Raw genomic sequence first — 15,392 nt, 5'->3', positions numbered from 1 at the left:
TTTGACATAAAATGGAAATTTGTCTCACCGGCATTCAGTTTACAACAATAATAACATTACATAAAATACACAAATGCATTACAATACTATACTATACAATACTATAATATGCATTCCCATAAATGCAGCAACAGTGATCATGGGCTGTGGGGATTAGGTGGTGGAACCAATTAAACATCTTGTGTCTAGGTAGGCGATGAAATAAATCACACCCGTGTGAAGAGAGGGGCGCTCTTATCATCATGCGACATCATACATCATCTCATTCTGGCCAATCACAATTTGCGTCCTCACTTTTGTCTGTTGTTTGTTTGTGTTTACACACTTTTTTTACACACTTTTGTCAAAAAAGGTTATGTAGTGTCGCTTTAACCCATTTTGAGCGGGAACCCCTTTTGGTGATTACATACATTATGTTATAATTTAGCTATTGAAAAATAGCAGATCTAGTGGCGCGCTATGTACTTGTAGATCTGCTATTTTTTTTAAATCGTTTAAATGTGCCTCAAATCTTTCAGAAAATTGTCATGATTTAGATTTTTTTCAACGTCCAGCCTGAAAATTGTCTCTCTTGTCTTCTCACTGTCATCGTATATCTTTTTCTTTTTATCTTTGAAAGCCTCGGTTCAAATACTGTGAGTGGATCTGTTGCTTTTCTGTTGTGTGTGTGTGTGTGTGTGTGTGTGTGTGTGTGTGTGTGAAGTTGTGTGTGTGTGCCTGTAGTTTGTCCTTTGACTCCATCTACCGGCAGAGAAATGAACTGCATCAATTAGATTAATTATCCTCCACAGAATGTGTGACAGTGTTGAGGTCTGATTGAATCACAATGGATCATGTCGTCTAATGTTGTTTAAATACTATTTGTTGCTCATTTTGTCTGAAATATTGGGGGGGGGGGGGGGGTTTGGTATCATTTTTGCCAATTCATATTCAAAGGTTATTCTCTTTTTGGGCTATAGGCGGTTTTTCTTTATTTAGTATGTCCTGCAAAAAAATACAGATAGTACATTATTCTTGGCTTTAAGCCTACTCAGTGTGATGATGATAATTACATTATTATACACCGTCCACTAGCTATAATATTGATTCAGCTCTCTTCATGTAAATCACACATCCCATTCGCTAGGCTTGGCCCTAGACTTATATTGAAGTTATATTACATTTTGATCGATTCCGACTAGGGAACTCTTGGTAATGCATAAACGTTTATTGGATTTTTCACTGCCCTAGGCTTTGCCAACTTTTCACACAGTATGTAAATGTTGCCCCCGTGGAGTTCTTGTATCCTTAATAAAATGGCTGTGTAATCGTTTTGAAATGGAAATAAGGTAATTGAGCAACATTGAAAGAGAAACTGAATAGAATGAAACATTTGTTTTTACAGAATGCCATAGTGGGACTGTTTAGACTGCATTCACCAGTGGTTGTAAAAGTACTCAAATTGTTTGTATCAATACTGTCATGTAGAAATACTCTCTTACAAGTAAAAGCCCAGAATTTTTCTATTTTATTGAGTAAAAGTAAAAATATACTGTAAGTACTGTACCAAAAGTAAAAGTAGTATTATGCAGAATGTCCACAGGTCTTTTGAAAATAGCACATCTAAAAGCTCACAACACATTACCCCATTTTCTCGACGACGTACATATTATATTTAAATAAACAACCAAGACAGTTTACTACGTTCTAGCTAGGTCAGTGGCTTTCCCACATTCTTCTCCACACTTTTCCAAGGCTACAGTGTCACTGAACAAAAACCTAGACATAAATGTAATATAAATATTGGGATATTAGAGTGGCGATACAGGAATTGTCAGGCACTTAGGTAAAAGACTGGGACTGAATATCTTCACCCATTCAGACCTGAGAACTGATTCTACAAATCAAATGTCTTCTCATGCCAGTTTCCTGAAAAATCCTATGTTTCTGTATCAGTGGTTCTCAAACTATTTCGTGTCAAGGATCCCAGAATTATATGTATTTGGCTGCGGACCCCCATCTCAAAATATGTTGTTAAGGGGACTCCCCCAGAAGCAAAGGTTTGAGTTAAAAAATAATATATATTCAAAGATTTGCAACACATTTTCACGATTAAAAAAGAATCTACAAGCTCATAGCACGGTCATGAATGGGTTAACCACTTGAAACCTCGTGTCCCTATTATGGAGCAAACATTCAGTGTAAAAACGAAGGAGATCTTCAATCTCAAAGCTTGTAGAGATTTGCCGTCTTACTATGTACCTAACATCATTCAAATAACTATTTGTATAGCACCTTTCAAAAACAAGTTACAAAGTGAGTACATAACTTGATTAAGTGTCACTGAAACATCCTCCGAATTTCTCCCCATGTGTCTTTTTCTCTCTAGGGTTTTGTCTAAAAGGCTATTGCATTTTGTTGCTAATGACCTTTACCAGAATCTTTTTTCTCAAAATACATTCTCCTCTCTTCTCTTTCAGTTCTACAAGCATGTAGTCCAGAGTGTGGAGAAGTTCATTTCGAAGGTGAGTTGTCTTATGGACGCAGTGGTTTTACACTCGTAGTATTTAGTTGCTCAGATAGAAATATTAAACTGTAGCTGTAGTTAAATATGCTGCAGTCAATGAACATGATTATTATGCTGTTTTTGAGTTTCGAGAGAGAGAGAGAGAGATCTTATTTTCTATTTATTATTCTGTTCATTAGAGAGGGTAATCAATGCTAATTTAGTCCACTTTTCATATAAATTGCATTTGGAGCACTTGATCCTGTTGTTGGCACGTGCGACCATGAATCATGAAGTACTTATATCAATGCTCAGATCCACTTAACAAATCACTCGGCACACAGATTGCCTCTGAAATGTGTTTGGGTCCTAGTCGAATTGCATACAAAACGGGGAAATAATTAGAAACTTGGCTACAAGGAGTACAAGCAAAGCATTTTAACGGAGGGTAAATGATGGATTTGAGACAGAATGCATCCTCTAGCCGTCTAAACAAATTGACTTTTAGATTAATTCTGTTATCAGTAGCCTCTTTACTCTTATCACTTGGAGGTTCCGTGTCTGAACTATCCCGTTATCTCCTTGTGTTTCCAGTGCAAACCAGAATACAAGGTCCCCGGCCTGTACGTGATCGACTCCATTGTCAGGCAGTCGCGGCACCAGTTTGGCACGGAGAAGGATGTCTTCGCTCCACGATTCAGCAAGAACATCATCGGAACCTTCCAGCAACTCTATCGCTGCTGTCCGGATGACAAGGTTAGCCAGCTGGCCTTGGGGACATTTTTGCATTTATTTTCATATATTTTCTTTGCGTGCACTGCAATCTACATAAATCACTTATGGGTATGCAAACTATGGCTGACACCAGGGCTCCAGACTAACCTTTTTCACCCGGAACCGTCCCAAAATACAATTTGAACCGTCCCGAAGTAAATGTATACATTCCCGGGAAAAAAAATACTCAAATGTCTATTACATGGATGGCATGAGAAAACAAATAAAAACTACTTTATTAGAGGGAATACTAAGATGAAGGAAAAACAGTGGAATGAGAGCGTTTTGGGGTGTGCATTCCACAGTGTTGGGGCAGCAATTCCAGAACAATCTGAGCATTAGAAAACATCTGTTGCTTCAGAGGATATATACCAACATATTATTTAATGTCGATGCCAGCTAGCAAGCCTAGCATGGAATCTAACGTTAAACGTTGGTGTAGTGTAGCCCCATGTCCATATGGAACCTTTCTGTAGCACACAACCATGGTTTTATCCACGCTTCCAACCGATGCGCATTTTCAATGTAAAAACTCCTCTAGTCCCGAAACCATCCCGAATGAGATACATTTAAGTCCCAAATAGATATTTTACAGTCCCCAGGACATCGGGACGCTGTTAATCTCGAGCCCTGGCTGACACTAGCGTCCCGATTCTGCGGGCTGGACTTTTGTCTAAAATTGTCGATCTACGTGCTCACAGCATGCCGCATTGCAACGCGTTTTAAGCTTGTAGGTCGGCTATTTTCGCTAAAGAGATTTGATGTAACAGGAGCAGACCTCGTATAGAGCCATAGGAGACTTGTTTAAAGCCCAAAACACACCAATGGGTTGAGACTAGTGGTGTCAAAAAATATCGATATGAATCGATAATCGATTTTAACATTAACGATGCGACTACATCGATGCACGTGTGTCTGGATCGGTCAAAATAGCGTCTGCATCGGACGTTGGTTCGATCCTAAAGCTGCGAATCGATATAATTCAACTAACTGCAGGAAAAACACAGATGTACAAGCCCAAAGCGCTGTGCATTGCGACGGGTAGATAGCTTGTAGATCTGCTACTTCCAGCGCAGGACGGGCGCATGCTTATGATGACGCTCTATTGCATCAGCAGCCAGCGACAACAGACGAGCACAGTAGCAGCATAAACCACTCGTTGTCAGACGGAATACACACGCAGATACGAGTCACGACACAGCATGATTGCACATCTGTGCTTTGCATTTCATCCACGCTTCTATAGCCTTTTACATTTCATTTCCCATCCACGGGCACAAGCAACGTGATATCAACAGCTTCCACCCGATCTGGATGGTCGTGTTGTTTCTGACGAGGGTAGCAACAGTTAGCATGGGAGCTAACATTAGTTTAACTCTGGTCCATATCGTTAGAAGGAGTCCTCCTTAATAACTCTATGGTCCATTCGTTCCCCAACCCTCACACTCGATGCTGCGTTTACACAGGCAGACACAAAGACGAATGGGAATATCATTTGGAGCAGGCCGAGCAGCTACTGTACACGTCTGTTTGCATCGACAGTATGACTGTATCGTTGCGTCTGGTTTCACTGTCCACAGCAGGCATGACCTGTCAAAACAATGCACTTCCCAAAGCTCAGAGATATGCCACCAGTCTCCACCACCTATAAATTCAAACCCAGAATGTCTTTCCCCAGCTATCTCATTCCACTTTCATTTATTTTATTCCATAGTCTTAGTTTTTCTCTTATAAAGTTGTTTTTATTAGTTTTCTAATGTTCCCCATGAAAAGCGTCTAAGTACTCAGAGAAGCATTATATAAATAATAATATTATCACTATTATTATTACTACTTTTTTAATTGCCTATTCATTCATTGATTCACTCGTATCCAAATCCATTTGAAATAAAAGCTCACTGATCAGGTCAAATTGGCCTATTGATATGTGATTAAAATGTGATTAATTGAGATTAATTAATCACAAATCCTCCAATTAATTAGATGTTTTTTTTAAGTCCCAACCCTATTCTTTATAGATCTAGCTTCAAATTAAAAATCTAAAAAAGGTTAAATGTGTCAGATCGCACCGTATCGCATCGAATCGCATCGAATCGCATCGAATCGCCTCAAATTCCACAAAATCGAAATCGCATCGAATTCCACCGAATCGAATCGAATTCGAATCGTTCTGTGTATAAATGTATCGTCTCTGAATCGCATCGTAGCCCATGCATATCGATACGTATCGAATCGTCTTGTAAAGGAGAGATGCACACCCCTAGTTGAGACGCAACAAAACGGTTTTCGTCCCTGTGGGGTGATATGTCCTGTTGCACGTCAGTCTGAGGACCAGTGTTACATTTTTAGTCTTTTGAATAACACACCGTTTATTTAGTCTTAGTCCTATTTAGTCTTCTGACATTGTTTTGTCTAGTGTGTAGTCGTAGTCGACTAAATATCAAAAACCATAGTCTTTTGGTCTTAGTCAGACCACTGCTGAGGACTCCCTGTTGAAAGCCCTCTGGTAACCAGTCTTGTTCTGTGGCTTCCTCTGCGTCTGCAGAGTAAGATCGTGCGAGTCCTCAACCTGTGGCAGAAGAATGCCGTCTTCAAGAGTGACATCATCCAGCCCCTGTTGGACATGGCCGCCGGCCTCCCTCCGCCCAGCGTCACTCCGGTCCAACCCAGCAGTGCTGCGCCCACCAACAACGCCACACCCGGTCAGTAGTACAGTAGATTGCTCCCAATGTTTCAGTGTATTTCAAGTATTTTAACATTTACCAGTTCAGGTTAATAGATCACTGAAGTCCTGATGTCACTCCCACACTACCCCCTGGGTCACAGATATTGGAATTCCCATAGGCAAAGCTTATATTGCGTTGTATAAAGAGCTGTCAAAGTATGTCAGTCTGTTGCTCTCCCCATGTTGGCAGAGGGAGCCCAGGATAACTATTTAAAAAAAGATTAAAGAAAAGAATCACCCCGGCAATTTTGTCACATATGTCACTCTTTGTCGTTTGTGATATTGAGTACATCTGTGTTTGGAGGATTCTTTGTTTTTCTTACCCTGGATGCTTCTTATCCATGTCGCTCTGGATTAAATGCCTAAATTGTAATATGAGTCAAATCGCCAGGGTCATTTTGTTTATTTTTGGACCCAGGGAGATAGCACCCTCTAGTGGCAGTGATGTCAGACTTGGGTGCTCTATAGCCCTCATTAGCAGGGCTGTAACTGATATTTCTGGTTAAAATAAGTGTTAAGTAGCTCTATAGTTTGATAGTAATCAGTGCTATTGCAGTGTTTTAAGTAACAGGGCTCTGCTTGTCTTGTCTCGTCTCCAGCTGGAGACAAGTTGGTTGGATGTGAAATTTGTAACCCACCTGACAATGCCTTTTCTGTTTATTAACCCATTTAGGACTGAGGCCGATTTAAAAAAAAAGCCTCCTAAATCCTGACCTAAGTTTTCTGAAAAACTTCAAATATTTATTGAAAGATTACAAAAATGTTATGTTGCTATATACTGTACATGGCAACAAGAACCCCGTCCTGATGGTAGATCCCTGTTACTGAACAAACACTGTATAGCAACGATTGCTATCAGCTTTATCTTTTTAACTCAAAAAGTATCACTTGTCACCTTGACTTGTTACTTTACTTAAGTTGCACTTTGTCATTGCTCCTGCTAAAAGTACTCTCTTTATTGGTGGCATGTGGTCAGGTAACTGCATTGGACGTTTAAATGGTGTCCATATTATCGCCAAGCTTGTTTAAAAAGTGCTTCAGAGATCGTGTGTTTTGTGTACGTCATCCTAGAAGCCAGACGATCAGAGATCTCTGCCTACTGATAACTGATAACGTGACGTCTGGGGAAAAAGAATTAATGAATAGGCTTTGGATGCCAGAGAAAAACCCGCAGTAACTAACAAACCTACGCTACGCCCCACCCACTGCTTTGAAACCCAATCCCGCTACCCAGCCCCATAGGAAAGGACTGCCCTGAAGTTCTTTGCATTGGTTCTGTGAAGCTGATGTATTCTTTTTAATTTCCAAATTGTTTCCACCCAGTTTTGGCCCCCACGTTGAAATTAGATGTCACCAGACCCCGTATCAGTAGGCGGAGGTATCTGAAATCCTGGCTACGCGAGACTAACAAAGGTATATGATATTAACACATTTGTTAATAATAGATAGAATCATCTCCACAAATCCAACACATAATGGCTTAAAAAAACAAAAACAAGTCACACGTTGAGAAATTCATGGTGAATTAGTTATGAATTAGAATTAGAATCTATGAATTAGATAGATTATTTATTTCTGTGTCATGCACCAGCCCACATGGATTTACAGGACACAACATATACATCATTGGTATTGCATAGGCGTACAATACAAACTAAAAACTCCAAAAAACATTTCAAACATACAGAACATTCTGTCTTTTTTTTCCTCCCAAGCCTTGCATGTGAAATCTGCTAAAAAGAAAATAACCTTTCCTGAAACATAATTCAAGTCTTTCATAATCATCTAACCCATAAAACAAGTGAACACAAACAGATGACATTTTACAAGATGCATGTCGTAGAACAGTACGTGAATCTGTCTTAGCCTCATGTTAACCAAAAGACCTTATTTTCTCTGCATCAATCGGAAACCCTCGCCCATTCTTAACTTGGCGAGGGAACCCATTTCGACCTCACTTGTATTTTTTAGGACTACAAACCAAACTGAAGCAGTCTTTGCTTTAACCCCTCTGTGTCTGTCTCTCTCTCTCTCTGTCCACTAGGCACTCCGGCCACACCGGCCACTCCAGCCAACATGGTCCAACACCAACACAACCTGCCGGACTGGGCCTCTCAGATCTCCAACACAGACACAGTGGCCGCCGTGGCCCAGATCCTACAGAGTCCGCAGGGACAGCAGGTCAGCAGCATGGTCGCTCGCGTCATAATCCTTCTTACATTAGTGTTGGAGGGCCAGAAATGGTTATGATTCTGTCCCTCGGGACATTAACTCGAACGGCGACGAGTCGGCTAAAGCCGATTTCCGGCGGCTAACGTCTCGCTCTGAGGTGCCTCTCCTGGCACAAGTACACTTTAGACGGCGCGCCTCCGTCGTTTGTTTCTTAATCTTGGGTTTGAAAATGGCACTTCCGCATTCCTGGAGTGTTGGAATTGCCCGGGAGTTGGGACAGCAGCATTTGGTCACATTTGTCATGATGTGCATTTTGGCGATTGAGAGTGTGTTGGTTGTGTTATTAGTCTGTGATGGATTCACATCTCTGTGTTGTGTTATTCTGTGATGGATTCACGTTTCTGTGTGTTGTGTTATTCTGTGATGGATTCACATCTCTGTGTTGTGTTATTCTGTGATGGATTCATGTCTCCCCCTGTGTTTAATGTGATGGACTCATGTCTCCCCCTGTGTGTTCTGTTCTGCGCCGTGCTGCGTTCCAGCTGCAGCAGCTGGTGCAGTCGCTCCAGATGCAGCAGCAGAAGCCGCAGCCGTCCCTGCTGCAGGCGCTGGACGCGGGCCTGGTGGTGCAGCTGCAGGCGCTGACGGCCCAGCTGACCGCCGCCGCCACCGCCAACAGCCTCAACCCTCTGGAGCAGAGGGTGTCCTCCTTCAACAAGGTAACGCCGCCACCTGTCTGTAATACACTTGTTAGTTTTATGTACCGGGGCCCGGGGGGGTTATGTTTTTGATGGTTAAAGGTTTGCTTTCGTTGTTGTTACACCGTGTGCACACACGGGTACATGCATTCTCAGACATTGTTGCGTGTATGTGTGTATTAGTGCCGTTTTAGTTTTTGTACTGGGGTTATGTGCAGCTGATGTATAGCACTGTTGGTTTTACTTTTGTGCTGGGGTTGTGTGTTGTTGTATCAGGTTAGTGGCCTTGTGGATACGCTGACTCTGTGTAGTTTGTTGATTCGGATATTTAATCAGAATTAACCTAATGACTTGTCTGTCGACGTGCTGCTGTGTTTGATGCAGAAACTTCTGGGTCAGTTTGACTTTGGGAGTGACTCGGAACGCGGCGAGGACGCTAAAAAGGACAACTCACAATCTCAGATGTGAGTATGATCGCAGCGTTGTCCATAGCTTTGTTTTGAGACCTGAGACCAGAATCTACAAATGTCTTCTAAACCCTGACCGTTTTCTGAAAAACCGTATGTTTCTATATCAGTGGTTCTCAAACTATTTCATGTCAAGGACCTTGTAATTAGCCACCGACCCCCCCCCCATCTAAAAATATTTTTCACAACAAAATATAAATAAACAGCATAGCTATATTTTTCAACGGCTAAAGTTTAACTTAAAGTGGTTATGCTAAGATGCGTTCAATGACAATGAATGGATGTACATGAAAGCTCTAATTTCTGCGCGGCCCTCACTCCACTCCTCCCCCTCCCCCATGCAGGCCCATGGTGTCTGACTCCATCAACAGCTCGCTGTTCCACCAGCTGGCTGAGCAGCTACAGCAGCAGAACCTGGAGCAGTTCCAGAAGCAGCTGATGGAACACCAGCAACACCAGCAGAAGGTCAGGACAACTGACCGCTAGTCTAGAGACCCACCCACGCCAGATACTATACTGTATAGGGGTCCAATCCCAGGGGTTAGACCAGTGGTTTTTCATGTCTATATATATATATGGCTGTGGACCCCCAGAAGAAAAGATTTGTGTTTGTTTGTTTTTTAACCCATTTAGACCTGACAAAAAAGTCTTCTAAATCATGACAGTTTTCTGAAATACCTATGTTTCTATATCAGTGGTGCTGATAGGACCCCAAAAATGATATGTAATTGGCCACCGACCCCCATCTGAAAATATGTTGTTCCAAGGACCCCCTTCAGATGCAAAGATTTGAGTTAAAAACGTTTTCTCTGAAAGAATATAATATTCAAAGATTTGTGTCACATTTTCACGATTTTTCAAAAATAGCAGACCTATGAGCTATATATATATAAGCTATGAGCTTGTAGATCTGCTATTTTTCAATAGCTAAAGTATAACATACATAATACTTAAAACACCAAACGGGGTTCCCGCCCTGAATGGGTTAAATCACACTTTCAAGATTTTTCCAGACAAAAAATAGCCAATGCTAAAATCTAAAGGACACGGATGCATTCCAGGTTTTAACAGTCCTAGACCCGTGGTTATCGAAGTTTTGACCAATATATTTTCAAAAAGAAAAAAGGACAGTGCTCTGTTTTCGAATGCATTTGAAAAACTTTTGATTTGATTAAAAGTTTCTATTTGAGAGAATGTAACCAGTGTTAACTGTGGCGTGACTGTTTAATGTTGCAGTCTATGAGCATGGAGGGACAGGACTCCATCTTTGGCTCAGAGAACTCCGTGACGACCGGCCAGAGCAGCAACCAACCACTACTCCCTGAGCCAGAGCCCAAGATGGACGAATCCATTGACAACCAGCAGCAGGTAGGAAACTAAATCACATTCTAATCTAGAGCAGTCTTTCATGACGACGCCAGGCCCAGGAAATAATTCCCAATGCATTTTTCCCATAGACATTTTAAAAAGTATTCATTTATAAGACCTTTTAAGCGTCGTACGAAGACAACTCGAGTTGTGACAAATCATGACAACACAATATTTTGGACCAAACAAATAATTACAAAGAAGAATTATTTGTTCGGCCCAAAACAACAAACGTCTTTAAACAAATACTTTTTTGAAAAGTCTATGAGGAAACTGAACGGGAATTATTTTCCGGGTCTCTCAAGGGGATGGGATTGCGACGCTCTATAGAGGGTATGCGCGTGACACTGGCTACGTTTACATGGACAGTTAAATCCCCTTTTCATTCAGAATAAAAGTTAAATCCTATTAAAAGTTGTCATGTAAACACCTACAAAAACTTAAATCGGAATGAAAATGGCCAATCTGATTTAAACTTAGATCTGATGTAACTGACCGGTTTATTCCATTTTTAAATCCTATTGAAACAATTGTGGACTCATGTAAACACTCATTCGGATTTAAGTTCATTCTGGTCTTTCTGTGCATGCTTGTTTCCATGTAATTGGTATGGCTATATTATGCTCTTGTTTTGAGATTAATTATAAGAAACTAGACATGTTTAATTTCACATCTATGAGAGCAACCTCTCATAGGCTACAGGATACATCAAATATAAAGTAATATGGCATAAAAGTGTTTTTTTATTATTTTGTTTTACCTGAAATGTAGTGGAGTAAAAGTATTGGGAATTGGAAATACTCAAGTAAAGTAGAAATACCTCAAATGTTTACTTTAGTAGAGTACTAAAGTAAATGTACTTATTTACTTTCCACCACTGGACGTAAACATATCCGCCCCGCCCCCTATCCAATCAGAAGCCTTCCCAGCCCCAAACCTGATGTGGAATGAAATAATGGGATTTAAAAGTATTGTCCATGTCATTCGGAATGACCATTTCCCATGTAAACACGCAGCAAAAAACTTACTTCTGAATTAATTAATTCTGAAGTTTTCATTCTGAATGAAAAAGCCCTCATGCAACCGCAGCCATTGTCCTCGTACCCCGGAAGTTATGCAGGAACGCCAACTGAGTGGCAATGAACTACTTTCTGGCCTTGACAGCCCATGCATCCAAACAGAAAAGTCCTTTCTGATTGCATTAATCCATGTTAAACTCACTTTGCCACTCACTTTATGCATGCACATACAATCTATAATGATATACACATTATGCACGCTCAATGCGCATCCCCTCTATACTAATATACACATGTATTCATGTTGAATATGACTCGGCTCATTATAAGAATCATCGTTGGGTGTCATTTGTATGTGTTGAGTCACTGGTGATGGCGTATGTACCTACATTGTTACATTGCTTCTTGCAAGTGTTCAAATGTCTTATAATGCGTTTTCTGAACCCCAGGACTAAAAACGATTTAAATAGTTTAAATATTTATATTTAGTTAAACCAGGGTAACTATTAACATGTATTCGTTGTAATTTGCTGAAGCATGCAATTTCACTTTCAATTCAATGTTGTAATATTTTCAAGTCAAAAGTTCTCTCAAGACTCTCGATCCGTAGCCAGGAGGTCCGCAATCACGATCCAATCTAGCAGTGACCCTTGACCCTACTAATATGACTATTATAATTGATGTGATTTACAAGTACTCGTAATTAATTCATAACGGAATGGCATTCATTGCTTTGTTGAAGCAATATACAATTTAGTAATCCCATAAGTACAGCGTAAAGAGAACAACATAGTACCCCAAAGAAACTAGGATACCAGGTAAACCTCAAACCTAGCATCTGTCTAAACAACATGCAATCTGAATCACATTTGTGGCCATGAAAAAACTAATCTAAATTGTAAAAACATGTGAAGACGTATCTATGAAATAAACTAGCAGGAGTGCTGTGGAGTCTGAAGAGGTGAATTGGCAGTGAGTGGGGGGTTTATTCCACAGTTCGGGGGCCAGTAGGGAGAGTAGTCTAGGAGCGCATGTATGGTGGTGGGTGCATACTTAGTTTAGACTAGTCATTGGTTAGACATGGGTTAAGGTTAGGTTTAGGTGTGCTGCCCCGTGGGAGGTTAGGGTGAGGGTTTGAAATAGGTTGTAGTTGTAGGACTAATGACTGGTCTAACCAATGACTAGTCCAAACCAAGTACTGTCTAAACTAAGTACTGCAAAGGTAGAAAAGGTCTTCTTACGTTTGTTGTGTTTCAGGACATGGACATGGATCTGGATGAGGGTCCAGAGGCCGTGGAAGAGGAAATCTTTGAGGCCGAGGAGAAGAAGGCCGTCAGTGCACGTTCCAGAACCCGCTCCAGATCACGCTCCAGGTCCGACTTTTACTTATGTATTTATATTCCCAAGGATAGCAATGTCTGTTCATCCATCCACCAATTTGGTTCCAAATAATGAATCGTCGCTGTTATGCAGAAATCTGTTATGTCCAAACCGTTACTTTGTAATTTGTTGTGCACTTTCATGAACTCGGCAGGATGAACTCAACTCTAGAAATTATGGTGACCAAATGGCCTTTCCTTTAGCGCCACCCGCAGGCCTAATTTCCCACTTGTATATGAGATATCTCTAGCCTGGCTCCAGCCCTGAATCGCCAGCCACACCCATTAAGAAAATATGTTCTGGCGAATCAGGTCTGGAGCGTCAGTGTCGTTCGAAAATACGAACGCAGCAGCTGATTGGCCATCAGCACTGTCACTCAACAGCGTCAGACAACAAACATGGCTGCCCCCACTGCGGTAACTCAATCTGGCTATTAAATCGACGATAAATGGTTTCTTTACAGACACGAGAGATTTTATAAACATCATCATCCGACATATTTTACCGCTTTTGTTTTCATCCTAGTAGTGCTCGTTGGCTGTGTTTGTTTGGTTAGCAAACGTGTTAGCCATAGCCTCATGATTGACAACAACGTCATCTGCTTTCCTACTATTCTGATTGGTTGGTATGAACCAATCACCGAAGACTGCCGCTTTGACGACACCCATCCCATAAACTGCTGCAGTGGGGAGGGTTTTCAGTCTGAATAATGAAGTGAAACAAAATGAAAAGTGTCAGGCTAAGATATCTCAAAATGTAACCATGAAACTTGCTGAGTGCATTTATGCCTCTCAGAGGCATTATGAACTTCTTGACCTTGCCTTTAGTGCCACCCTCAAGCCAAAATGTCAGCTTGGCACACAATACTGTATTCCTCCATAATCTAATAGGCAGCCAACAAGGCAAACTGTCTAGATTCTGGTGACCACTGGAGTGAGAGCATGAGAATCTCAGATGACAATATCATTAGTGGGCGCTGGCAGGACTCTTAATCTTGTTTTCCTTCGTGTCTCTCTCGTTTGTGTCGCAGAATGGTATGGCTCTTGTATCTGGATTGAATCCAACGTTTAACTTAAGCGAAGTGTGTGGTTGTTTTAAGTCCCACAGATGTACTTAACCCTGCTTTCAGTCAGACGACTTAATTAGACTGCTGATTATTTGGCCGAGCGTCTCCGAGGCTGTCACATGAGTCCGCCACACTCTGGCGGAAAGCAATTAGGCGTCTAATGAGTGCTCAAGTGAATGAGAATTAAATGTAAATACAGTTTTTTGGGGGGAGGGGCGCCTGTGGCGTTGAAGCATTTACCATAAATAGCACTTTACCAAAGAACGTTTTTCCCACAACTGCTGGGGTTTCTCTTCCTGCAGATCCCCTAAGAGGAGACGGTCCCGGTCACGCTCCGGCTCACGTAAGCGGAAACACCGCAAGAGGTCGCGCTCGCGCTCCAGGGACCGCAAGAGGAAGACGTCGCGCTCCTACTCCAGCGAGAGACGCGCCCGCGAGCGCGAGAAAGAGCGACAGAAGAAGGGACTGCCTCCCATACGCTCCAAGACTCTGAGCGGTAAAAAAATATATATAACTTTTCCATTAGAGTATGAAACACCAAACATGATTTATTTAACTGGAGTATTTGCTTTTATGGATTGGGAACGTGTTTCTTTTTAAACCCAGTGTGCAGCACGACTCTGTGGGTGGGCCAGGTGGACAAGAAGGCCACTCAACAGGATCTCACCAACCTGTTTGAAGAGTTTGGACAAGTAGACTCCATCAATGTGAGTACAGCCGCCGTTGGCAAGGCACTGTGTGTGACCTCTGAAATATTACGAATGTCTCTTGTGAGATCTCTTGTGTGTCATTAGCTGTCTGCACCCTGAAAACGTTCTCTCTCTCTCTCTCTCTGCCCGTCGTGTTCCTTTTCACATGGTTGCTCTTTTCCATTAATCACCGCTCCAGCTGTAGCTCGTCTCGTCATTTAACCTCTGCCGTCTCTGTCCTCCAGATGATTCCTCCCAGAGGCTGTGCCTACATCGGCATGGTGCACAGGCAGGACGCGTACCGCGCCCGCACCAAGCTCAGCACCACGAGATCCGCCAAGATCGGATCCAAGGTCATCAAGGTAGACACACACAGCCCCCCCCGCCTGTGTGATTTGATTTTATCACACACGCCTCCCTCACGGTACCACTAATATGATTGTCCTCGTACTTCAGCAAGGTTACATCCTTAAAACGATTACATTAACTGCTACGGGTTTTTTTTGTGATCTTAAGTTTCCCTATCTAGGACAGGGGTTCCTAAAGTCG

At 41.8% G+C, this 15,392-nt stretch overlaps 1 protein-coding gene across 2 annotated transcripts in view; it reads left to right on the top strand.

Annotated features, from left to right (window-relative positions):
* scaf8 (SR-related CTD-associated factor 8) overlaps positions 1-15,392 on the top strand; it is a 53,515-nt gene that overhangs the window by 27,421 nt on the left and 10,702 nt on the right. The window contains exons 3-15 of one of the 2 annotated variants that reach the window (XM_080784851.1): positions 2,460-2,504; positions 3,080-3,241; positions 5,805-5,961; positions 7,308-7,397; positions 8,029-8,165; positions 8,699-8,875; positions 9,239-9,318; positions 9,666-9,786; positions 10,558-10,689; positions 12,966-13,081; positions 14,457-14,650; positions 14,761-14,861; positions 15,089-15,205. In XM_080784851.1, the coding sequence (XP_080640977.1) occupies positions 2,460-2,504; positions 3,080-3,241; positions 5,805-5,961; positions 7,308-7,397; positions 8,029-8,165; positions 8,699-8,875; positions 9,239-9,318; positions 9,666-9,786; positions 10,558-10,689; positions 12,966-13,081; positions 14,457-14,650; positions 14,761-14,861; positions 15,089-15,205 (1,629 nt within the window). The remainder of the gene's footprint in view (positions 1-2,459; positions 2,505-3,079; positions 3,242-5,804; positions 5,962-7,307; positions 7,398-8,028; positions 8,166-8,698; positions 8,876-9,238; positions 9,319-9,665; positions 9,787-10,557; positions 10,690-12,965; positions 13,082-14,456; positions 14,651-14,760; positions 14,862-15,088; positions 15,206-15,392) is intronic. The other variant, XM_080784852.1, reaches the window with a different exon arrangement.

This window comes from Protomyctophum bolini (genome assembly GCF_963924005.1).
Source record: "Protomyctophum bolini genome assembly, chromosome: 15".
NCBI classification, from domain to species: Eukaryota; Metazoa; Chordata; class Actinopteri; order Myctophiformes; family Myctophidae; genus Protomyctophum; species Protomyctophum bolini.
The sequence above is the reverse complement of the archived record's forward strand: the minus strand, read 5'-3'. Positions and strand labels throughout refer to the sequence as shown.